At 43.5% G+C, this 26,811-nt stretch overlaps 1 protein-coding gene across 2 annotated transcripts in view; it reads left to right on the forward strand.

The window, feature by feature from the left end:
- The window catches only part of PARP8 (poly(ADP-ribose) polymerase family member 8), a 244,399-nt gene extending 223,747 nt beyond the window's left edge, over positions 1-20,652 (forward strand). For both annotated transcript variants that reach the window (XM_053300672.1, XM_053300673.1), the window contains 10 exons: positions 1,376-1,441; positions 3,150-3,217; positions 5,662-5,710; positions 6,157-6,269; positions 6,424-6,496; positions 8,770-8,839; positions 13,458-13,534; positions 15,670-15,739; positions 18,255-18,339; positions 19,927-20,652. In XM_053300672.1, coding sequence (XP_053156647.1) covers positions 1,376-1,441; positions 3,150-3,217; positions 5,662-5,710; positions 6,157-6,269; positions 6,424-6,496; positions 8,770-8,839; positions 13,458-13,534; positions 15,670-15,739; positions 18,255-18,339; positions 19,927-20,029 — 774 coding nt within the window. In that variant the 3' untranslated portion in view covers positions 20,030-20,652. The remainder of the gene's footprint in view (positions 1-1,375; positions 1,442-3,149; positions 3,218-5,661; positions 5,711-6,156; positions 6,270-6,423; positions 6,497-8,769; positions 8,840-13,457; positions 13,535-15,669; positions 15,740-18,254; positions 18,340-19,926) is intronic.
- The last annotated feature ends 6,159 nt before the right edge of the window (positions 20,653-26,811 follow it).

Raw genomic sequence — 26,811 nt, forward strand, 5'->3', positions numbered from 1 at the left:
AGGGGAATAAGACGTCCTTCACATATTGGAAGGCCTGTCCAAATGAAGAGAACAGAAAGGAACACAAACCCTGGCAAAAGAAATGAAAGGAGACAATAAGGGATGTGAAAAGAGAGTTTGAGGAGCATTTAGCTAAAAGGATCAAGGGGAATAATAAAAACTTGTTTAAATACTGCAGAAGCAGGAAACCTGCCAGGGAGATGGTTGGACTGTTAGATGATGAGAGAATGAAAGAGATTCTTAAGGAGGATATGGTGATTGCAGAGAAGCTGGATGAGTTCTTTGCATCAGTCTTCATGCAGAGGATACTGACCATATACCTGTGCCTCAGCCGAGCTTCTTGGGGACACAGATCTCAGAGATATCTGATGTATCAGACTCTCCAACACGCTTCCTAATGAAATTAAAGTTTCACCTTCTCTGAATGTTTTTTTTTAAGAAGGACCTGAAAACATACCTGTTTAGTCAGGCTTTTAGTTTATAGTTTTAAAGCTTTGGGTTTTAGCATCTTTATCTGTATTTTTTAAATTGTTTTAATTGTCTCAATGTTTTAATGATTTTTTAGACTGTACACTGCCCAGGGACTTTTTTGTATGGGGTGGTATAGAAATGTAAGAAATAAGAAATAATAAATGTAGAGGTCTTTATCATCCCGATAAATTGAACTGAGACCTTATATATGAAAAGATTGTGCTCTGCCACTAAGATTTAGCCCCTCTCTAAACCTGTTTGTGTCTGTTACTTATAGGTAGGGAAGTATGCAACAAACGACCAGAATATTGATTTATCTCTAAGCCTATTAAGCATGACAGTTTTTGCCCCTGTCTTTATATAAGGAATGTTGGTTGCTAGGCATACAAATAGATGTGAGGTGAAGGTGGAGATTGGAGTAATGATTGCCGATGTCACAGTGGCAGTGATGGCTCCCTAAAGCAGGAGAAAGCAGTGATATTCCTACATGAAGTTCCTAGGGAAAAGAGGCATTATGAGGCTCTATCCCACATTGAAAGGTCTCAGGTTCCCAAACACAGTCTACTACAGTGTCCCACACTGTACTACAGTACAATGTTAGAAACAGCTTTCTAACTGTCTCTCCCAAGTACACCAGCAAAGTAGTTCAGGAGGAGGAAACCAGAAGAGTTGCAGAAATATGAGGTCTTTATTATAGAAGATAATTATGTTGTATGTACACAAAGTGTACACAACTCCCCCCCCCACCTGTTGTTGGACTACAACACCTATCAACTCCAACCACAGTGACCAATAATCAGGGATGGTTTGAGCAGGATGTGGTGCAAGGATTTCTGTACTGGGTGGGTACAATGTTAAAAAGTGCTCTGAAGATATAGATATATATTCATTTGTTTCACCATAGAAGAAGAATTATGACCGAGTCATGAAAGCACTGGATAGTATTACTTCAATACGAGAAATGACACAGGTAGGAAATGAGCTCATTGACTGTTAGTAAGGTATCTCTTTTTATAGGTTTGCAACATTGTTCATATAGTTGTTTTTACTAGGGGTCTGCAAGAAAAAACCATCAAAATAACAGAGAGTCCTGCAAGCTACACCATAAAATCAATAAACCAGAATACAAGCTCATAAAGCTGGAATGGCCCCATCGAAATGATCAGGAGTTACACAAAAGCTCTTAATTTTAATGGGGGCTGCTCAGGAATAGGAATGGGTTGGTTGTCCCCATTATCAGTGCAACTGAGCATTGATCACCTACTGTGTGCTGCATTTTTATTTACAATGTTTTTAATGCACAGTCACAGCCAAGCTTTACTCCTTCCAAAGGAAGAAGCATTGATTTTGTGACAATCTAGTATGATGATGGCTTTGTGACTGAAACCTTACTTACTTAAATGGAGGGACTTCGGAGTTTTATATTGCGTGCCTTCTGGATAACTGAGTTCAAGCTGCATTTTGATAGGCCTTTTCAGGTTGTGTACTAATAGCTAAAAATGTTGTCTTGGCATTCACTGAAGACAAACTGGGTGCTCAGTGTTCTCAGTCATGGGAAGGATCTCTCCCTGAGTACAGTGTTGGCCAATCAATCAATCAATCTTTATTATGGTCAAAGGCCAGCATAACAGTGTTTGAGGCTCTACACACAATCAATGTGTAGAGACTTACCAGGCTCTGCGAGGAGAGCGGGCTTAGCCCACTCTCCCTGCAGACAAGCAGGGAGCCATCCCTGGGCCCACACGACTACCAGCTCCATCACAGAGCCAGTAGGGGCGGCAGGGATTGGGGGCCACTCGGCCCCCGGAAGTCCCAGGATGCCTCACACAAGTGCGCGGGGCATTCTGGGGGGGACGACCGAAACCAGAAGGTTTGTTGTTGCCTCCCAGTCGGGTCTACTTGTGTGTCGCCGTGGTGCGGCATGCAGCCACGCTGCGGCGGCACACTATCACTATCACACTATCTTAGGCGAGGGTTCTTAGTTACCATGGAACCACTGGGCTCTCCTATGAGCCCGGTGGTTCTCTCAGTGGAGGGAAACCGGGCTGGGCTCCCTTAGCCCGGTTTCTCTCCATCGTGAGAATAACCCCCTTGTCTATGAAGACAAATGTTCTGTCCATGGAGAGCAGGGGACATCGTGTAAGAGGGCATTGGCACAGGGCTTTCTGGTACACTCCTGTGGGCACGGTACCTGGGTACAGAATCCATGATTTTCTAATCCCTGGATAGGGCTATTGTACACTTATCCATATCCCATGGTGGTTACCATATGTCTGGGAGTCTGGAAAGCAAAAATGCATAGTAGTTCACTGAAAAAAGTCTGTCCAATAGACATACAATTCAGTTGTCTGACCACACCTGTGCAGCTACCATCACTAAGTCTCCCCTCCCCCCCAAATGGGGGTGGGGCAAAAGGCTGTGTTTCATCACTCTCCATGAATGTGTTTGTTTCCTTTCTCTGCTCAACAGTTTTGCTGGGGGGGGGTAGGTGGGGGAAATCCGCAAAGATATTAGAACCAGCATTGGCTAATAACTGATAGTGAAGTCTGCCCAAGGTGAAATTCTTGGTGGATAGTGCTGCAGCTTTTTAGTGGGGTAGAGTTACCTGAATTCACCCCAGCTTTGGTCTGATTCTAGAATGCCTTCTAGCTACTATTAACACTGTTGTTGTTTCCTAGGCACCTTATTTAGAAATCAAGAAGCAGATGGACAAACAAGACCCACTTGCTCATCCGCTTCTGCAATGGTAAAGACCTGATTTTGATGATATTTATTTATTTGTTAAATCCACACCCTATTTTTCAGCCTAAAATGCCTCCGAAGTGTCTTACAGTTAAAATGCACAGAAGATGTGGGTGTATGTAAGACAGGGTCTTCTGATTAGTGGCTGCATGGGACGAAGTTCCAAGTTCCAAAATCAGAATTTCTTGCCGTATACCTCATGCAGAAGGTCCTCAGATTCAATCCCTGGCAGCATTTCCAGGTAGATCTGGGAAAGACTCCAACCTGAAACCTTGGAGAGCCACTACCAGTCAGGGTGGACAATACTGAACTAGATATACCAATGAACTGCTTCAGAATAACCTGAACAATAGGATAGGTTGAAGGCCTGTCCAGTCCAACTTCCTGTTTCCCACAGTAACCCACCAGATGCCTCTGGGAAGCCCACAGGCAGGAGATGAAGGGAGGAGAGCTGGTCTTGTGGTAGCAAGCATGATAGCCAGCATGGTTCAGTAAAAGGTAACAAGGTTACCTTTTAACAAGGTAGTGGTTAGAGTGCTGGACTAGGACCGGGGAGACCCGAGTTCAAATCCCCATTCAGCCATGAAACTAGCTGGGTGACTCTGGGCCAGTCACATCTCTCTCAGCCTAACCTACTTCACAGGGTTGTTGTGAGGAGAAGCTCAAGTATGTAGTACACTGCTCTGGGCTCCTTGGAGAAAGAGCGGGAAATAAATAAATAAATAAATAAATAAATAAATAAATGGTCCCCTTCACTAAGCAGGGTTGCCCAAGTGGCATTTGAATGGGAGACTAAATGATTTTGTTGGGTTTTAAATGATTTTAATGTTTAAATGATTTTAATTGTAAACCGCCCAGAGACACAAGTTTTGGGTGATATAGAAATGAATGAATGAATGAATGAATGAATGAATAAATAAATAAATAAATAAATAAAGTGAACACTGTAAGATATCCGCCTTAGGGGATGGGGCCACTCTGGGAAGAGCAGACTCCAAGTTCCCTCTCTGGAATCTCCAAGATAGGGCTGAGAGAGATTCCTGCCTGCAACCTTGAAGAAGCCACTGCCAGTCTGTGTAAAGACAATACTGAGCTAGATGGACCAATGGTCTGACTCAATAGAATGCAGCTTCATACAGGTGAAACTCGGAAAATTAGAATATCGTGCAAAAGTCCATTAATTTCAGTAATGCAAATTAAAAGGTGAAACTGATATATGAGACAGACGCATTACATGCAAAGCGAGATAAGTCAAGCCTTAATTTGTTATAATTGTGATGATCATGGCGTACAGCTCATGAAAACCCCAAATCCACAATCCCAGAAAATTAGAATATTACATGGAACCAATAAGACAAGGATTGAAGAATAGAACAATATCGGACCTCTGAAAAGTATACAGTGTACTGTGCTTGATTGGCCAGCAAACTCGCCTGACCTGACCCCATAGAGAATCTATGGGGCATTGCCAAGAGAAGGATGAGAGACATGAGACCAAACAATGCAGAATTGCTGAAGGCCGCTAATGAAGCATCCTGGTCTTCCATAATACCTCATCAGTGCCACAGGCTGATAGCATCCATGCCGCGCCGCATTGAGGCAGTAATTGCTGCAAAAGGGGCCCAAACCAAGTACTGAATACATATGCATGCTTATACTTTTCAGAGGTCCGATATTGTTCTATTCTTCAATCCTTGTCTTCTTGGTTCCATGTAATATTCTAATTTTCTGAGATTGTGGATTTGGGGTTTTCATGAGCTGTACGCCATGATCATCACAATTATAACAAATTAAGGCTTGACTTATCTCGCTTTGCATGTAATGCGTCTGTCTCATATATCAGTTTCACCTTTTAATTTGCATTACTGAAATTAATGGACTTTTGCACAATATTCTAATTTTCCAAGTTTCACCTGTATGTTCCTATGTTCTTCTGCTATTGCTCCCTTGCAACTGGTATTCAGAGGCATCCTGCTTCTGAGCCAAGAGGTAGCCTATAGCCATCAAAACAAATTAAGCTACTCCAGGTTGAAGACTTCTCATCTTGTGGTAGTTCGAATTAGGGGTATGCAGAGACTGCAGTTCAGGCCATGGTCTGAATTTGGACTGTTCTGTGGTCCGGTGAACCGGTTTGGTTTGGTCTGGTTTTGAAGCATGGACCGGCCCGGCGATTCAAGGCAGTACTGGGGCCAGGGGAGCAAGCGGCATCTTTAAAAGTGAAGCCTGCACACAGAGTGCTGCTCACCCCTGGTGCCTCCTTGAACTGCTGGACTGGTCCACGGTTCGGCCAAACTAGACCAAACCATTTCACCAGACTGCAGAATGGTCCAAATTCGGACCACAGACTGAACTGCAGTCCATCCACACCCCTAGTTTGAATCAACTGCGTGGGCTCAAGGCAAATGAAATGAAGGTATTTGTTTCATTTCATGTATTTCTTTATTTCAGGGTCATTTCAAGTAATAGATCACATATTGTGAAGCTACCTGTGAACAGGGTAAGTTCAATGTTCTAAAAACACTAGGCTCTTCTATAATGATAAACACATATTTTAGTTTATCTATAAATAGGTGATCTTTCACAAGATATGCAATATGCAATATTGCAATATGCAAACACTGCTCACATGTCTTGAGAGAAAGGTTAGTAGAATTAACACATGATGGGACTTTCAGATAATCCAGCTATGATGTAACTGAGGGGGGGGGGAATTAAAAAAAATGTGAAGCCACCCAACATGGAATATTTTGAAAACTCTGATGAATAGTTGATTTAAGTTTGCCTTTATTAAGATTTCTCAGAAATAACTTAAAAGTTAAGTTAACTTTTAAATAACTTAAGTTTCTTAATGTGATTAAGAGCACTTTTATCACCTGCTAATTCTTTTTCATTGCTTCCTTCTCATTTATATTGCTTTATCTGTATGCAACTACTCTTTTTCAGCAATTGAAGTTTATGCACACTCCCCATCAGTTTCTTCTGCTCAGTAGTCCACCAGCCAAAGAATCCAATTTCAGAGCTGCTAAAACTCTCTATGGAAGTACCTTTGCATTTCAGTGAGTACTGAAAGATGTTGTCGTTCCAATCTCACCAACCAAGCTTTGGGGTGCATTATTTCAAAGAAAATTGCCTGTTTCGTTTTGCTTGTTTTATAACATGACTGATTTCCACTTATATGTGTCTCTGTGTGTTCTTCTTCTTTTTTTTAAGTGGGTCACACATTGAAAACTGGCACTCTATCCTGAGGAATGGCTTAGTGGTTGCTTCCAATACAAGGCTGCAGGTAAAGAAAGAAAGAATGAATGAATGAATGAATGAAAAATATAAAGGGTTCTTGCTACAGGGAGTTTTGGTAACGAATCATTTTGGTTAGCAGTAGGCAGTCTGATCTATAATTTTCCACAATACCTGAACAATAAGAGGGATGACTGTGCAGTATTCAGAATCTTCATGTCATCAGTTTTGCTCCTGCTCCTTAGAATAGATGCAGGACATACAAAAGAAAGTACTTTTTCACACAATATATAATTAGTTTCTGTAATTTGCTGCCATGGGAAGTGGTTATGACCACTCGTTTATACAGCTGCAAAAGAGGAGTACACACTATACCTGTGCATATCCAAAAAGGTTGGGTTCTGACAACACACAACATGGCAGTGAGGCTGTTGGGAGGGGGCATGTTGGCCCCTCCCAGCTGTCATGTCATGTGTGTTGTGTTGGGAATTGGACATGTCTGTCAGAACGCCCCCTGCATTGCTTCCCCCTTCTTCTCCTTTTCCTTGTTACCTTTTACTGAAGAAAAGCACAAGGAAGGGTTGTATGTTGCTTTATCTTTGCTCTCAGGGGAGCACACATATAAACCTTTTTTCCTTTCATGAAAGTAGGTCTTTGAGTCACACAAGTGCTTCTGGGAAATGGATTTTTTTCTGAGGCTATCTTAGGAAAAAATACATTTCCCAGAAGAACCCGAACCACTGAGGGTAAGGGTGGCCGGGGCTGGGGGCTGGGTGGGAAGAACACTTTCATGTCTGTCCTTGAGTGGTGTGGGTGCTTCTGGAAATGCATTTTTTGCAACCATGGCTGCAGCCTCAGGGTAAAAAACCTCCACTTCCCAGAAGCATCTGTGCCACTGAAGAACCTAGTTTAATAGCAATAGCAATAGCACTTACATTTATATACCGCTTTATAGCCGGAGCTCTCTAAGTGGTTTACAATGATTTAGCATATTGCCCCCAACATTCTGGGTATATGAAAGGAAACATGAAAGGAAAAAGGGTCCATTTTAAAGTGAATCCACAAAAGGTGTGTGTGTGCATGTGTGTGTGCACGCTCCCTCCAGAGCTAACATAAAGCAACATAGAACGGCTTGGTTTCGAGGTAGTTAAGAGAGTGCCTTCTTCTTAATCAGCCCCACCGCCTGTTAAGAGGTCCGGCACGGTTGGTGGCAACTCGAAACTGAGCCTTTTCTAGAGTTGCCCCAGGACTCTGGAACGCACTTCCTAACAAAATTAGAGTTTCCCCTTCTCTGAATATTTTTTACGAAGGGCCTAAAGACATGCCTATTTAGTCAGGCTTTTAGTTTATAGTTTTGAAGCTTTGGTTTTAGAGTTTTTATTGTATTTTAAATAGTTTTAATCATGTTAATGTTTTAATTGGTTTTATATTGTGAACCGCCCTGGGACCTTTTTGTATAGGATGGAAAGAAATGTACATACATACATACATACGTACATACATAAAATAAACATGCAGCCTATTCTCACCTAGTAAAAGATAAAGAGAAGGAGGAGAGAGTGGTGAGGTGACATCTAACAGACATTTTGGATCTCTAGTGGAGTTCTGCAATGACAGCAGGGAGCCCCGCCAAACAGTTCTGACTTTCAGATAATAAGTCTTTAGTCCTCATGGTTACAAAGAGGCTTGACCACGAGGGCTCCATTGAGGGGTTTACCAAAGTAACGCCTTGGTGTTAACCAAAGCGACTGTGAGAAGTGGTAATCTGGAGCAGAAGTTGAAGTGTATGTGTTTATTTCCCTATGGGCTGTTTTTCTTATCAAAATTTCCCATTACAGCTTATTTTTGTCTCATGGGGGAAAGATACAAGTCTCCACCACAACCTGGGTGGGGAGGGTTTGGGAGTGAGGGGGTTAAAGACCATCAGGGGGGAATCCACATAACTGTGGGTCATGTGAAATTCTGCCCTGTCAATAAGCAACCAAAATTTGAACCTGTAGCACTCCTTTTCCAAGTGTCACAAAGATACTTTTTGCCTCTTATATAACAGCTTAAGATTAAAAGCACTTTACTGTAGATAACGTCAGTTTGAATGGCCTGTGTCATACGGCTATGCTTTGCTTAGTTTTCATAGCACTCAGGAGGATGTGCAGTAGAGAAAAATTAATCTAGCATGTAACTTTGCTGCTCTTATCTTGGTGGAGACTTTATAAATCCTAGAGTTAGGAGTGAGAGACATATGCTCCATGGTCTTATTTTGTAAAATGTAAAATAATTAAGAATCGGTTACAAGCTTTTTTTACTTCTGTTTTTTTATTGCAGCTCCATGGTGCAATGTTTGGAAGTGGGATCTACCTTAGTCCATTGTCAAGCATATCTTTTGGTTACTCAGGTGATATTTATAAATCACTCTAAATGTGTAGGGTGTCATAATAGAGAGTGAGCCCTTTCCCACCATCTGTGAGAAAGGGCTTGGGGAGGAAGCCTGGAAAAGCTTACTTCCCAGCAGACAATTATTGTTGCTGGGCTGGACGTGGAGATTGCACACCCAGATGTGCAGCTGCCTTCTCCAGCAGTGTGGAAGGTCAGGGTACCAGGATGTGCGCCCCCCCCCCCGGAACTCCCATAATGCACCACATGAATGTGCAGTGCATTATGGGGGTCCCCCCAATGCTAGCCGGGAGGCCTGCATTCTCCCAGAATGGCAGACAATCAAGGAAATGGGAGTGCTAGCTCCCTTAACCCCATTTGAGAGGGCAGCGGGTGTGCCGCTGAGGAGGCACTGGGATCAGGCGCAATCCCAGCAGTTCACACCTGCAGGCAAGATAGGCTTGGCTTAGTTAGCCCGGTTTTGCCTGCATGTGAGAACAGCCTCAAGGTATTTTTAAGCTCACTGCTTCAGTGTTGAACAACCTGCAGCACCTTTGTTGGCTATAACTTGTAGGCTTTGAGCACTTGGGTGCGGATGGATTTCTGGGGAGGAGGGATCTTCAGTCAGGACAAGAGTGGCATTTGGCTGCAGGACCTGAGCCTAGGCTTAGGCAAGTTCAGAATATGGAGTCTACACAAAGGTGTGCAAAGGAGAGAGACAAAGGCTGTTCACAAGTTGGCCCTCCCCACATTCATGCAGGGGGAAGCAGGTACTGTACATGCCTGCTGGCTCCATCCTCCAACCTCTGCATGTTGAGCAGAACATCAAGTTATGCAGGGCTTCTGATTGTATAGACTTCTCTTTCAGATATTATACTTAACATATCAGGAGGAGGGAGCTAGAAGGAGGTGGATGTCAAGTGGGGTCAACAGGCATAATCCCACTTCCCACTCCACAACTTTGCTTACCTGGGAGGAGGACTTCTAAACTGCCCTAGAGCAAAGCCCTATTCACATGTTCTATTCAGCACATGAATAACCTGTGTACAGAGCATGCATGTCCAGATCTGCATGCAGGTCCATAGATAAACTAAAGGTTTAATAGGGGCGGCAAAAAAAAAGTAGGGTGAAGCTTATCTGGCCTTTTAAAGACAACATGCAAGCAACATTCAGTTATTTAAAACGTATTCATTTGTTAATAATTTGGGGGGCAGAGGAAAATTTAGGGGTGGGTAGCCGCCTAGCCTCTCACTTTGTCCCACCACCTGCAGGTCTCTCTGTATGCACGTACAGTTATTCACACATCTCTGTTCAGCACGTGCACGTACACATCCTCTCTGTAGCCTGCATTTGAAGGGACCTGCACCCAGGTTCACTTTTACAGTGAGCACATGTACAGTCATTGACACACAAACATGTACATTGTACAAACAGTATGCATGCATGGTGTAATGTCTTAATGAGGCTTGAGTTTTGTCCAGATCGGTTTTGTCCAAGATTTCTCTCCAGAGGCTTTTTGGTCCATGTAGGCAACCAAGGTCTTCCGCTAGTGAAGTCTTTATGAAAGTTGGGGCTGCGGAGAAGGAAGAGGAGGCCAGTTGGGGCAGGAGCAAGTTCAAAGGGCAGGCAGGCAGACAAGAGCAAGACAGTGGCACTGTCCAAAGAGCAACGCAAGCATTGTTGTTCAAGCATTGTTGTTGCAGAGAAGACAGCGGGAGGCGGAAAGAGGATATTTGCAAGGAATAAAGGTGGAGGTCAGCTGGTCAGGGCTTGAAAGCAGACAAGGGAGGGGAAAGTAAAGGGATTCACTTGGCCAGGAACTTTCCAGCTGTTCTGTAATTCCCTGATGAGTAGAGGTGCTTTGGCTAAAAACATCATGTTTTTAGGTTAATTCCTAAACACACATACAAAATGTGTATGTGACTATCAAATGTTTGAGAGCATACAGATACTGTCCTCAGAGAGATGGGATTGACAGCAACTCTCTGCTGAGTGTACACTTGGGGGCAACCTGGATTTGTTGCTTGATAATGTGTTTAATTGCCCTAGGTTCAAGTTCAGCAGCAGATTAACCTGACAAGTGATCCCAACCAAAACTCCTGAGATCCACAAATCTCAGGTTTCTCATGCATAGTCTGTCTAGATCCCTCTGCCCATCTCCATGGCAGATGTGGACAATACTAGGAGATGCACAGTCAGTAGAAAGAAAGATGCAATGCTGATGGGATAAAATCTGTGTCACCACACACCTTTTCCCAAGGACTGCTTCACGCTAGGGGTGAGTGTTGGATCTGTTTCATCAATCACTCCAATGCACTTCATCAAAGTTCCACCATGAATTGCAGAAGCTGGAATGGAGATCTTGGACTAAGGACATCCTCAGTGTACTAAGAACATAGAAAGCTGCTCAGACCATTGGTCCAGATCATATCGGACTCATATCAGACTTTGTTGGAGGCTAGCAAAAGGACAGGCTAATAACAAGGATGTTATTCCCTTGAGGAGGAAAAATCTCAAACTCAAAAGCAAAGATTCATCTAGCTCAGTATTGTCCACACAGATTGACAGAGGCTTCTCCAAGGTTGTAGACAGGAGTCTCTTCCAGCCCTATCTTGGAGATGTCAGGGAGGGAACTTGGAACCTTCTGCATGCAAGTATGCAGGTGTTCTTCCCAAAGTGGTCCCATCCCCTAAGGGGAATTTCTTAAAGTGCTCGCATGTTGTCTCCCATTCAAATGCAAACCAGGGTGGACTCTACTTAGCAAAGGGGACTATTCATGCTTGCTGCCACAAGACCAGGTCTCCTAGACCCCCCACCTCATGTGATCAGATTCCCCCAGTCCATTGATGAGATGGCATCCTAGAGGATCCTGTGTTGTGAGCTCACTCCCTTTGGGACATCTTAAGCGATACTGCTTTAAGATCAAAGCCCTAAAGTTTCTCAGGAGACGAGGCCCCTTAGTAGCCCCATTAGAGACTCACATTTCCAAATGTTGAGGTATGGCAAGGACAATACACTTAGAAAGAAGGACTAGGCAGTAAATTCCAGCTTGTATTGAATTAAGACCTCACAGCTCATGAGGGAAGACTACTGAACCTCCAGCCTCTTTCTCTTTGCATCAACATCTTCTCATAACAAGCTGGCTGTCTTATCTCCTTTCTTGGCACATATAATATTGTGACTTCTTCAGACTCATATCAGACTTTGTTGGAGGCTAGCAAAAGGACAGGCTAACAACAAGGCTGTTGAGGAGGAAAAATTTTTCCTTGAGGAGGAAAAATCCCAAACTCATAAGCAGTGACTTATAGCCGTAAGCTATGAAACAGTGTCCAGAGAGGAGAAAAATACCACACAAAACTACAATCAAGTCACATCACTAAGGACAAGAGGCAGAGTTGTCAGTTAAAAGCTCTGGCCATCTCCATAGCCCATGAGACCTGAGGGTGTCCCTAGGCCATTTTAGGACACAACTTTGCAAGTTTTGGTTCTGATGACTCAGTGGTGATGAGATTAGTCCATTGCAAATCATAGAGTAGTTTGGAACTGGGGAGGAAGCAGCGATTGTCCCTATACAGTGCAGCAAAGGGGAAGAGCTTGTCATGGTTGGGAGGGACCCAAAGGATCTCTTTGAGCAAAAGGAGCCCCACCCAGAGGGGAAAGGTAGGGCTGGCCATTTTTGCAGCAGGTGGCAGCAGCGTTCAGGTCCCGTTCGCCACCCACTCGCAAAACAAGTCATTGGAACACAGGAAGCTTCTACTGAGCTTCCTTATAAGCTGCCTTCTACTGAGTCAGACCCTTGGTCCATCTAGCTCAGTATTGTCTACAGTGACTGGTAGTGGCTCTCCAAGGCTTCAGGCTCCTTCCCAGCCCAACCTGGAGATGCCAGGGATTGTGCCTGGGACCTTCTACATACAAAGCAGATGCTCCAACACTGAGCTATGTCCCCATTCCAAGCCCCAGCCTTTCCTCCTGGGGTCTAGTGGGATGAACAGGGACCATCCCTGCAGTTGCACTGAGTTTCCATGGCATTTTGCAGCCCATCACAACTGATGGGACAATCCCCAACCAATCCCCCTGAGGGCAGTAGGGGATTGTCCTTGACCCCTCAAGGCAGTGCAACAAAATGTCAGGGGCTATGGCTGCAAACCTTTGCATGCCTGCCCATGATAAAGTCCTGTTCAACGTGGGGGGTAGGGGTGGGGGGCTTAATTCCATGTTAACATTAATCAAGGATTACAAGGATTACAGTGTTAACTGCATTTTCCTGAAGGAAAGGGGGCAACATCTTGGTGACCACAGATTTTGACTTGGCTATCAAGGCTGGCCAAAATGTGTAGAAGAACACGGCCTGATCGACAAATGGCCCCATCATGCCAATTAACATCAACTCCAGAAGGGTTTCAACTCATTCTCAGCACATGGTTTAATGCTTTAGCGGGAGCAGAGCTGGGCTTTAGAAAACGGTGTCATCCTGGAATCTCAGTCAGCAGCACAGAAGGCGCTAAATGACCAGCATTTTAGGCTGCTGGAAAGAAGAATTGGCAATGACATCCCTATCTGCTTGCGCTTTCCACGTCTGTGAAGTGGAACATCTGACATTTTATGCACTAGTGTGTCTGATGTAAATCTAATGTCTTTAGGGATGAACAAGAAACAGCAGAAAGTGTCAGCTAAGGATGAGCCTGCTTCGGGCAGTAAAAACAGCAATGTGTTACAGGTAAAATATATGAAGCATTTCTGAAATACATTTTATTTTATGACCAGGAGTTAGCTCCAGGCAGATACTAGATGCAAGTTCTATTTATATCCCCAAGGCACTTTTCAGTACATGGGAGGGGGATCCAGAAGGTAATCAATGGCAGATTGACATCTGTGGGATCCAGATACTTCCTTGGTGACAAATAATTGTGTAAATTGTTGGTAGGAACATAGGAAGCTTCCTTATACCAAGTCAGGCCATTGGTCTATCTAACTCAGTTTTATCTACACCAGGCTTTCTTAACCTTAGACCTCCAGATGGTGTTGGACTACAACTCCCATCATCCCCTGCACAAAGACCATGGCTGGGGATGATGGAAGTTGTAGTCCAATATCTGGGGACCCAAGGTTAAGAAACCCTGGTCTACACTGACTGGCAGTGGCTCTCCAAGCTGGACAGGACTCTCCCAGCCCTACCTGGAGATGCCAGACAGTGAACCTGGGGCCTTTTGCACACAAGGCAGATGCTCTACCACTGAGCTACAGCCCCATCCCCATGGTCTGCTGCCTGTCACTGCTGTGTTGTTTTTGTAGTCCATTTCTATGCCATCCATGCTGCAGTAACAGACACAACCATTCATAAAATCCCACAGGATACAAATATGAATACGACAGATACTTATCTATGCTTTTCAACAAAAGTTCCCAAAGGTTGACCTAGATATAGATAGATAGATAGATAGATAGATAGATAGATAGATAGATAGATAGAATGGCTCCCTGTCCCCAAAGGGCTCACAATCTAAAAAAGAAACATAAGACAGACACCAGCAACAGCCACTGGAAAGATGCTGTGCTGGGGATGGGTAGGACCAGTTGCTCTCCCCCTGCTCAATAAAGAGAATATCCACTTTAAAAAGGTTCTCTTTGCCCAGTTAGCAGGATGGGCTAACGGCAGTTCATACTCCATGCATGATTGGTAGGCAAAAGGAGTTTTGAAAATCCCCATTCACTGTCACAGATGTGATCCTAATTAGAAACTTCCACTAGTCTGACAACAAGTACAGGTGAAACTCGGAAAATTAGAATATCGTGCAAAAGTCCATTAATTTCAGTAATGCAAATTAAAAGGTGAAACTGATATATGAGACAGACGCATTACATGCAAAGCGAGATAAGTCAAGCCTTAATTTGTTATAATTGTGATGATCATGGCGTACAGCTCATGAAAACCCCAAATCCACAATCTCAGAAAATTAGAATATTACATGGAACCAAGAAGACAAGGATTGAAGAATAGAACAATATCGGACCTCTGAAAAGTATAAGCATGCATATGTATTCAGTACTTGGTTTGGGCCCCTTTTGCAGCAATTACTGCCTCAAAGCGGCGTGGCATGGATGCTATCAGCCTGTGGCACTGATGAGGTATTATGGAAGACCAGGATGCTTCATTAGCGGCCTTCAGCAATTCTGCATTGTTTGGTCTCATGTCTCTCATCCTTCTCTTGGCAATGCCCCATAGATTCTCTATGGGGTCAGGTCAGGCGAGTTTGCTGGCCAATCAAGCACAGTACACTGTATACTTTTCAGAGGTCCGATATTGTTCTATTCTTCAATCCTTGTCTTCTTGGTTCCATGTAATATTCTAATTTTCTGAGATTGTGGATTTGGGGTTTTCATGAGCTGTACGCCATGATCATCACAATTATAACAAATTAAGGCTTGACTTATCTCGCTTTGCATGTAATGCGTCTGTCTCATATATCAGTTTCACCTTTTAATTTGCATTACTGAAATTAATGGACTTTTGCACGATATTCTAATTTTCCGAGTTTCACCTGTATATAATTCTTGCAAGCAAACTGCTCAAGCCTCAGAATGCTTAAAGAAATTGGCTCTGTTACTGAGCAGGATCTTGAACTGACGGTTACAAGCAATATTACCAGGAATGTTAAAGTATTTTGGACCAGGGAGTATATAAATGCTTCCAACATGAATATGTGAGGCAGACCCATCATTAAATCCTTCATGGGCCATTTTTCAAAAATGTTTTTATCTTGTTGTCCTTTTAGTATGCAACATAGTGCTAAGTGACCACTTTTGTTAACTTTTAGTATGTCATTTTCTCCCAATGTTTGTTTTCTTTTGCAGTCACAAAAAAAGGGACAGCAGTCTCAGTTTTTGCAAAGCCGAAATTTAAAATGCATAGCCTTATGTGAAGGTAAGTAGCAAATGAATAACTTCTGTTAGGCAAGTCAGAAAACTGATTCTTGCAGTTGGTGTGAAGCAACTGGACTGTTGACATGTCCACACCACAAAGCAGAAGTACCCTCCTCCATTTCTCAAGCCTTCTGTGCTATCATAATACGTACCTTGAAGTGGTTAAATGATCTGTCAGCTGTCCCCTTCTCCCTTCTCCCACTTTTTCTCATTCTTCAGGCCCTACATATTTATACTGGATATTAGGCTGGAGGGCAGGAGTTAAGAAGGTACCTATGTGCCATGAGATCACTCTTTCTCTTTCCAAAGCCATGGCTTCATTTGCTTTATTATTGATTTGATTTGATTTGATTTGATTTGATTTGTATACTGCCCTTCCAAAATGGCTCAGGGCGGTTTACAATTAAAACACACCACTAAAACAGTAAAGAGCTAAAACAAATTTAAAAAACAATATAACAATTAACCATTTAAAAACATTTAAAAACAACATTTAAACAATTACAGTGATTAAAAAACCCCAAATCGGGTTTTGAATTTTAAAATAAACTAGAAATTAAAACCCCCACAATTTAGGAAGCTGAGAAAGCTTGGGTGAAAAGAAGAGTTTTCAGGTGTTTTTTGAAAATTGCCAGAGATGGGGAGGATCGTATCTCAGCAGGGAGCGCATTCCACAATCTCGGGGCAGCAACCCAGAATGCCCATCTCTATGTAGCCACCAAACGAGTTGGCGGTAACTGGAGACAGACCTCTTCAGATGACCTCAATGGGCGGTGGGGCTCATAACGAAGAAGGCGCTCTCTTAGGTACTTTAATGTGCAAGAGCACGGCATGCCCTAGTGCTCTCAGACAAATCTCTGGTTTTAGCACAGTTAAGCAAACTTGGCTCACTAGCACCTATGTGCTTATTCTGCAAGCAAGATATGTACAACTGTATGTGCAAAAGAAACTCTCCATGGTCAGGAACCCTGACAAAGCAGCATTCCCAATTGTGCGGAGGGAGTCTCTGTGCATATGGCTGTACACATTGGTGCCCTCTTCAGACGTGATCATGAATTCATAATAGTCTGGGGTATGCAATCCCACTCCCATATCATCCTCTTGGGTAATGTACAAAGAGGGCAAGATGTAACTATAATCACATAATTAAATGGCAAATGGCCCTGAGTCCCTGAGGGAGGGGCTGGACAACATCCTGTTCTTCATTCCCCCACTCCCATGCTGTTGGATCTTGATTGGAGGACTCATCTCAGTTTCAAGCAAGATGAGCCCTCTCTAGGAGGTATATATGTAGGCAGAAGGTGTAAAAAAAATTTTTTTTTAATTGAACCAGGGAAATGCATTTGTACAAGTGTGTTTGTGAAAGTGTTGATATGCACAGGGAGTATGCGATATGATTCACATAGGAGTGAGAGAAAGGGTGTGCCAAGAAAGTTTTGTTGTTTACCATGCCCTTACACTTCAATTGCAGGGAAGACTGGGGGATGGGGCAGACATCTTTACTTTTGTCCCAGGGCCCACTTTAACCTTGCCACACCCCTATAAGAGGACAAGTCTCTACACAGTCACTTATTTTATAAGTTAATAAAAGGAAACCAGATTACACCAGACTTGCCAAGTAGGGATGTGCAAACAGGTTTGACGCTGAACATGTTTGATGACCACCCGCTGTTCAGTTGAACCCCGGACCAACCCCTCCCCCGGTCCATTTGGGAGGTTCATGACTGGTTTCTTGTTATTTTTTTAAAAACGTACCCCATGTGGGGGTGTTCTCTGAGGTGGTGGGGAGGAGGCCACTGTGCCTGGCCAAGCAGAGGCCCATTGTGCAGGCATGGCGGCCTCCAAAATGGCCAAGACACCAGGGGGAAAGGCCTGAATGCACCAAAGAAAAGCCAAATGGGCCGGTTTTGAACAGAAGGGAGGCCAGCGGGGGGAGAGGGAACCTCTGCGGACCCCCCGCCGCCACCGCCTTGGAGAACACCCCCAGAGGGATTAGGGTTTTAAAAAAAAAAAATAAAAATTTAAAAAGTTCGTGAAGCACCACCAACACCATCCCTCGACCGGACCAAACCGGGGGGGGGGGGGCGGTTCGAGAGGGTGCCGGATTGAACTGGCCTGTTCCAGTTCAGAGCAGACTCTAACCCAGAATCAAATCGAACCAGACCAGCCGGTTCCATGCACACCCCAATTACCAAGTCAATGTGTTTGCTTGGTTTTCTGTTTAGTAGGCAACTTTGTATTTAGTCTCCATTTGGTATGTAATGAACTTCTAGTCTTTAGGGAAACTGATTGATATATAATTAGCCAAGCCCTGAATGCTGGCCTATAAGACACTTGGCAGCAACTGTTGAAATAATTATCAAAAGGTGTAATCTGAAATTTTTTCCTCCTACTGGCAACCAACACCATTACAACCCAAAGACCAAGGGGCATGTGAACTCTTATGATAAAAATTTATTTCTAAAATATCACATTATTTGTCCACTAAGTATGCAAATGTTCTCACTTCCCTGTAGTGATAACTTCACCTGATCTGCACAAACATGGAGAGATATGGGTAGTTCCAAATACCGACCACGTGTGTACAAGATTTTTCTTTGTGTAAGTAGAGAAAGATTTCAGCTGTACAGTGTCCCAATGTTGCTGCTTTGTGAGTTTTATTACTTTTTTGATGACTACAGAAACAAAACAGCAAAAAAGGTGCTGCCTACCATTTACCCTCATTCAAAGAGTTGGGATTTTCTTCTGTTCACCACATTTTCTTTTGTGGCTAGCTTTTTTTTTTTTAACTATGCTTTTGGTTTCACCTAAACCTTCATAGCAGATCTAACCACTTTAGGTCTATGGTATTCAAACAACAGGCTGATTCAGTCAATAGAGTTGTTGTCCCCTTGAAATCACATGGGAGGGTCACATGTGTGCGCAGGTTAAGGCAGTTCACACAATCAGGTGTGGATGGCATGATATATTTTAGGAGACACACTTAGTTCATGTAGAGCAACTCTGAGGCCTGAGAAGTTTAACCAGCCCCACATTTGTATACAATGTGCAGGACTTCTGTAGCAGAACTGCTATAGTTCCTTGGCACACTAGTCCAGTGGGCTTCCTCCATATTAAAAGATTAGAAGCCATTGGTTAGGATCTGGCCCGCTGCCACAGTCAGTTACTCTGCAACTAAGTGCATATATCTGTAGGCTGGGGAAGCAGTAGAAGTTGGGAACAAAGGGAAAAGAAACTTGCATTATCAGGTAGTTCTTCTAGAATGATGTTTCCAACAGTTGGGTACAGTAGGGCAGTCTTCATAATATAAAAGTTTTGGGCAAACAGACCTTCTCCCCAGGAAAGCTAATATTTAGTGTTTAGCCCAAATAAACTTCCTGTCTGTCTGTTTGCCATGCACTTGGGCCAAGAGAGGGCTGAAGGCAGGACAGAGACAGGCAGGCTGGAGACAGATGAGCTGGAAGCCAGAAGTCTGGAGATGCAGAGGTGGCCTCTGCCAGTGATGATGGAGTGGCCAGACCAGGAAAAGACCAGGTGACCAGTGATGAGTTGCCCAGACTGAGGGAAACCAACCTATCTGCAAGTCCTTGAGGCTATTCCAGCGATCAGGCGAAATCAGGCTAGGAGAGCCTAGCCCGATTTCACCTGACCGTCTAAACTACCGGGCTCACAGGCCAAAGTAACCCTCCCCTTAAACTGGGTTCGCGTAGTGAGCACTCCGCAAACCCAGTTTTTTGCTCGTGAGTTGCCGTGGCTCCACACCGCGGCTAGTCATGAGTAGACCCCTGGCCGGGAGGCTGAAAAACAGCCTCCCGGCTCAGGGGTCTCTGCAGCATGCCCTGTGCACTCGCAGGGAACCAATGCCTGATCCACAGAGCTCTTCGTCTGAACCCCCTGACATTGTAAAACCATTGCCCAACACATGCATATGGAAAACACTAGCATTTCTTGCTCTACTGTTAAGAACAGTGGGAGGCAGCAAAGGCACAAGGCTACTACAGCTCCATGCTGTAGTAACACCTTGACTTTCATCTTTCCTGCCTCACTGCAGTAAATTATCATGTCAGGAATCTGGCCCAACTCTCCAGCCCAGCACAAACCATATACAGGATAGAAGATCAGGCTATTTGTCATAATGTGGAAACTTTCAAAATATTAAATATTTCTCTTCTGTACACTTTTTTTTAGCTATGAAGATGGCCAAGTAGGTGATACAAGTATAAACACTCAAGAGCCAAGCATTCATAAAGAGATCCTCCGGGTCATTGGTAATCAAACTGCTACTGGTTAAAAGGACCACTCTTAATTCCTTGATGCGATTTGGGAGCCTTCCTCAGTCTCAAAGCTGGATTTTGAACTGAAGAAGATGTGGAAAAAAGTTTAATTTATTGTTATTCTGAACAAGTTAACCCTTTGAATACTTTTTTCTTACTTAGCCTTTCTTATCACATTAAAAAAAAAACTAAAAGGGATGCAAGCAAGCAACTATAGGGATACAGAGTCTATTGATATAATACAGCTGATAGTTAAACAGACGTTTGGGTTGTTCACAATAAACAGAATTTGAAAAGGAGTTTTGTGCTGATATTTTTATATTAAAGACTTGAAATGGATCATTTTAGTACTGTATACCTGTATTTTAAATTTACAACAACTGAAACAGAAACAGTCTTTTTTAATTTAAAGTGGAAACCTACATAATGCAGGATATTTTGCAATAAGTAGAATATTCAAGTTTTAATACACCATAGACAGTGGTTACCTGGAACATAAGAAATAAGATAGAAATGTTAGCTGTAATATATTCATTCTGCTATATACGGACCATGTACAGGACCCAAAATGTTACAGGAAGAAAACTGTTCTGTTGTATTCACATATTTGCCAACATAAAAAAAATTACTTTACCAGCAATGGGCATGAGAGTATGAATTTGGTCTTGCACAATGTTCATTCTTTTAGGTACAGTTTTTGGAAGATGTTCCTGGAGGATCTGTCCAGTGTGTCCTCCTTTTATTTGCTTAAAGACTGTCTACTAGCTGGTGGACAGTTAATCAGTGCATATGGGGCTGGTCGATATCTGAATTCAGTATTATTTCTGTAAGATTTTCACATTACTAAAGGAGAAGCACTGCGTCTTGATCCTAGCCCTCATTCCTTGGGAAGTTCAGCTGCTTTTCTTTGCTTTCCTCTTCCTGAATTCTGTGGCAGTATTGATTTGCTTAAAGACAGGTAACGTTATTACAAGTGTTTTACAGGAACCTTTATGTGTTTCTATTGTAGGTTAGTCTGATTATATCAGTGTCAGCTATGGCAGTGTGCACTGTTGACAAGCATCCATAAAGAGACAGAACCACATCCATCAAATTCCTTGGGCCGGCTCACATGCAACATATAGGGCCAGTTCTCACAATCAAAGCAATGTGAGCTTACCAGCAAATCCCAGATCGCTGAGCCATGTGCACTCCTGCAGAGAATGTTGTGTGAACTCAGACGTCCTAGTTGATCCCAGATTCGTGCTGGGAAAACCTGGCATTTAACCAGGATCAACAAGCTGAGTTCTGATCTAAGATTAACTGTCCCAGTTAAGTGTCAGGTTGTGCATCAATTTTTCGTGGGTTCACACAACACACTTTGCAGGAGCACACATGGCTCAGTGATCTGGAATTTGCTAGGCAGCTCACATTGCTTTGGTTGTGAGAACCAGCCCATAGGGGTTTATATGTAGTGTAGTGGAGGAGCAAATCTTGTACTCACACATACTATCCTACATAGCACATAGTCCTTTAATATGCACTTGAGCAGGCCCTACACATTAGGGATGTGCACGGACCGGTTCGGTGGTCCTTTTACCGGTGTTTGGACAGTTTGGTGGGGGGTACCTTTAAGGAGCAGGGAGGGTGGTACAATGCTGACTCGGGTTGCCAGTAGGTATGCAGCAGCACCGCACCAGTGGTTTTGGTGACAGCGCCGGCGGGGGAAACACGGCAGGGGGGATGAGCACCCTCCCTGCTCCTTAAAAGTAACCCACCATGACCATCGAACCATCCAAAGCCTGGTTCGTGCACATCCCTCCTACACATCCGTTGCCCTTTTTTGTGGCAGACAAGTAATGTGAGTGGGTGCTACTTGCACAGGCCCTGATTCACCATCAAGAACCTTTGTGCCATGCAGGAGGACACACGGGCCCGAGGCTTGCACCTGCACCCTGCTGCATGACCTCTGGCCAGCCTGAGAACAGGTGCCTAAGTTGTGCCAAGATAGAAGGTGTTTAATCCAGTAATATGGAAGGCTGATGGCAGTCAATCATCTCAGACCAGCCTCTCTGAGATGAGGCGCCTGAATACAAGCCTATCTGTCAGTTTGTAGAATTGTGATTCTAGATTACAGGAAGTGAATATCAGGAAAACTCTGAGTTAACTGATGATAGCCATGCTCCTAATTTGGAATGTGGTTTTTGGAGAGCCCTACAAGAGTTCCAGAACAGTGTTTCAGTCCCAGGAAGAAAGGAAGAGCTCTGTAGTAATTCAGATCACAACCTTGCTCTGGAACAGCACCACTGCCTTTGGGTTGTGGAATAAAGGTTCTATCAACCCTTCACTGTTGAAATAATCAGTGAGCTCTTCCTGTGCCTTTCATTGCTGCCATAATCAGTGGTTTCACTGCTGCATAACTTCAGACTGATGGAAAACAAACATTGAAGCAAAAGACTCCCTAGTACAAGCAATCAGAACCAGAATTCAGCCACACACAAAAATTAAAATGCTAGCGTAAATAGTACTAGTGGCAAATTATTATGGGTGGGGGGGAATTGTATGCCTAACGGAATGTATTTCGCCTGATTAACCATATGATAATTGGCTTGCAAGCTTGAGGTGGGGCATTCCACTCATGAGAGATCTTGCAAATTAATTTGTATTCAGGCTTAATTGAACATGCTTAAATGTTATGCAATTTACTGAGTGCCAGACTGAACTTCATTCAGAAGGATAAACAAGAATAAACAGTACCCATTTAGCGATGGCATCCATGGAAACGGATCTTTGCTGAACATACTGTAAGTGTGAAGAGCATTTCTAGTACTGAAGAGCATTTCGTATCAATGACAGTTCTTCATATTTCACAGGGTGCTTCTGTTAGTTTGGCATGTAACAGGCATACTGAATCAGCTGATACCCATGGTGATTACTAGCAAGGTTGAATTTTAACCAGCTACTCTAGTCCCCAAATGCCCATGGTACGGGTAAATGCCATGACTGGATACCTCCTTTAATACAGTCATCACTTCAGTTAGAGACTTGAGAAGCTCTGTCAGAAATACCCTCCAAAAGAGAAATGCCTTGTTACAGAGACTTGGTCCAAGGCAAGGATGCAAAGAAACAAGCTATGAAGAGGTGGAATTGTCATCCTTGGTGCAAACCTAAGCTTGGTTCATAGGTTTATCAAAATATTTGCTTGATTTCTTTACACTTGATTACTGATGACTGAATGTGTGAAATGGCTTCCTTGGAAAGCATTGTTTTTGAAGTGATATGAGGTCATTTGGCAGTTCTGTGTGTGGTGATAGTCCATTCACGGATAGAAGTCTTTAGTTGGTGTTGCGGTCATCAAGCAACAACCATGTATGTGTGAACCACTCCTTCACCATATTGGGGAAACAGAGCATTAAGATATGGATACTGTAAGATGGGAGGGAGTTGTCATTGGATTCAGGCAATAGGGTTGCAAAGCATATGCATAGTGATGATCATGGGAATTATATTCCCACTGATGGCTACTGAAGAGAAGATAGTCTTAACACTATGTAATATCAACTGTAGGCAACCAGGCCACTGTGATAACTGCAAGCATCATGTGGTTGTCTGAACTGATTCATAAACTAATTGGATGCCTGATAGATGACTCTTAGACCCACAGGAGAAGAGGCACAATCAACACAGCATATAATTATTGATGCAAAACAATAAATCATTATAATAACTAAACTTTATTTGTTAGCCACCCCATAACAAATTGCTCTCACAACACAATAAAAAAATCCAATTAAAAGACATAAAACAAAACAAACAAATTAAAACAGAAAATACAGTACAAAAGCATTTTAAAACTTTTAATCAATTTAAATGAAATGTTGAGCTGAATAGTACAGTTACATTGCACCAAAGGGCATGATTTTTTTTTTAATCCTAAGTGTTCTTTATGAAACTGTAAATGGCAGAAACTCTGCTGGCCTCCACACAGGAACAGCCAACAAACATCAGCTTTCACTGAATTTCTGACATTTACTGTAACATATACACAATACACATAAGTATGAGTTGTTGAGTGTCATTGATTCCCAAGATAACAGGCTTAGCTACTCAGGCAAATCCTTACCTCTCATTTCCCACAAACCCAGCTTTCTTCCTCATCTGCTGGCTCATTTATATCATTGCCACAATGGAAGGCCACCAAACAGAGATGTTAGAAAGATAACTGTAGAACTACAACTTCTTCTTTGCTGAACAGCAATCAGATTTGGAAGAGTATTTCAAATTCTACTGAATTTTCTTACTCATGGTGTGTGTTTTCCTATGGCTGCCCGCCCCCGCACCCCCCACACACACACGCAAGGCATGACAAACTGTTACCCAGCTATGGATGGTTAGTCTGAGCACCATTTGCAAATCAATTTCTAGTCATTTGAAACGGAATTAATTTGCTTAAGCTGTTTTATATTTTTGTTAATGTAAGCGTCCTAGCGTTCTGAATGGGTTGGCGTTTTTGGTGGTGTTGAGTAACCCCAAAAGTATCTTAAATTCAGTCATTCTTCCAGAGGCAAAACTTGCCACATTTATGCTTCACATCTGGTTCTACAAAGCCTCACCACTTTTATCTTCCATCTCTCCAGTGTTCTTTCAAACAACATTACACTGCATTCATTCTCCTACCCCTCATTCATCTCTGAATATCAGGATTCATTGCTATCAGTATACCCCTTCATACTCTGAACTTACTCTGAGACTACGGTCACACATCTGAGCAGTGGAAGCTATGGTATGATCCCATGAGTCTGTGATAGGTGTGTGAATTACACAACTACATGGGCAGATCTGGTGGGTCTTTGCTATCTGATGGGAAAGACTAGACAGCTGTCAATCAGATGAGAAAATCTATGGGACTGAGTGAGCCACTTGCTGGCATTCAGTGCACATTTTAATGCCAAGTAAGATGTTTAGATGCTGGATCAGGCCTAAGATGTTGGGTCATGCCCAAGGCCTATCTAGTCCAGCATCCTGTTTCACACAGTGGCCTACCAGATGCCTCTGGGAAGCCTAAGGCAAGAGCTGAGGGCATGCCCTCTCTCCCATTGCTCCCCTGCAACTGGTATTTAGAGGCATTTTGCCTCTGAGGCTGGAGGTGGCCTATAAGTGCATGTAGTTGTGCAAAATCACTCTCACACTAATGCAGAAATTGTGCAAACGACATTGTGTATAAAAACAATTACCGTACCATCACGCAACCACGTTTGTGTAATTTTTGCATTTGTGCAAGGGCGTTCTCGCACAACTGCACGCATGCATGTTGCATTAAAACGTGCATGAGACACTATGCAGAATGTCAGCCACAGACCTCATGCATCTGCATATCACAGCCATGTAGGATTACACCAGAGGAAACCTGTTTCCACAGTGCTGTGAGCATGTGCGAGGCTGATCTAGCAGCAGTCTTGAGCGTGTTTGTGTGCTTGTTGCCACTCGGTTCCATTCTCTGAAATGCATTTCTCTGGGATGCTATTTTGCTTAATTGTTAAATGAAACCTCTCCATATATGTTTCCTTTTCATTTCTGCGCACATTCCATACCATTCCAAGGAGGCAAGAATCTCCTGGAGCTTTTGGAGCAGGCTCTTGCCCTGGAGGAGCTCAGGGTCCATGTTTCACTGCCGCCAGAGAGAGAGGGCAGGCAGTGGGGGTGGTTGGGGAGTTTGGCAATTTGGGGAGTTTGGCAATGGCCCTCCCCAAATTGCTGAGGTCTCCCGAGGATATCACCCCCCTGAGGCCTGTGATATCGCAACTTCTATGTCACTGTTTCCAACTCTCCACAAAATACCAGTGTGAAGAAATGGTGCCAGGGAGATGTAAGTACGTTTCTACAGTAATCTCACACAGCTTTGCTAATGACTCCTATGAAGTCCTGAGTGAAAGGGGGATTAGAGAACTCTCATCTGTGGGAAGATAAGCTAATGCTACCATCCTTCAGGCTAGGTCTGGGGATCTTTTAAGAGTTGCATATCAGGCAGGAATGTAAGATGTAGGGCTTTTTCCAGGAAAACTGCATCTGTTGAGTTGCAACCTGTCATTCAATTATATTTAAAGACATGTGTCCTGCCAGAAAACAAATGGAACATATATATTTACTTATCCTGAATGTGAGGCAGCTGCTGCTGTTGACTGCCTCTTTCTAAGGAGCTTAGGTTCTTTAGCCACTACTGTGGCTATGACAGATTCGGTGATAAGGGAGCACTGTAAGATTCACACACAAACGATGGGGTGGCCAGTCTTTCTATCTGGGCACCACCCTTGTGCCTTTGACAAGTAGGAAATTTCACCTGCAGAATTCCTGCATGTTAGCTCAAGGCACACAAGCATTGTCCTTGCACAAAAATAGAATTGAGTGTTCTCTAATCCACCAGGCACTTCTGTAGCTCAAGATGCATTTAAAACACGGGGGCTGTTGTGCAGTATCCACTTATTTCAATGGGGGTTGTATTGGAGAGATTTCTGGTAGATTCTCCAGGGCTTTCTTGTTCTCCATAGACCACAGAGGGCATTCTGGAACTTTTGGGGTGGCCCCTTCCACCTAGTACAATAGGCAGGGCCAACTATTTCTGCTCCTTCAGAGGGAGGGGTCATCCTGTCTTCCCCAGACCAACCCTGCTGAGTGTGCTGGGCAGAAAGGTTTTGGTAAGCTCCACAGAGCCCCAGTGTTTTGCTCTTCTTCCATGCCCTCCCACCTGACATGTCCTGGCAAAGGCAAGGCCCCTCTATGGGGATCAGGGGGAATGGTCAGGTGCTAGAGCACCAAATTGTAA

This window comes from Hemicordylus capensis, chromosome 2, assembly GCF_027244095.1.
Source record: "Hemicordylus capensis ecotype Gifberg chromosome 2, rHemCap1.1.pri, whole genome shotgun sequence".
In the NCBI taxonomy this organism is placed as follows: Eukaryota; Metazoa; Chordata; class Lepidosauria; order Squamata; family Cordylidae; genus Hemicordylus; species Hemicordylus capensis.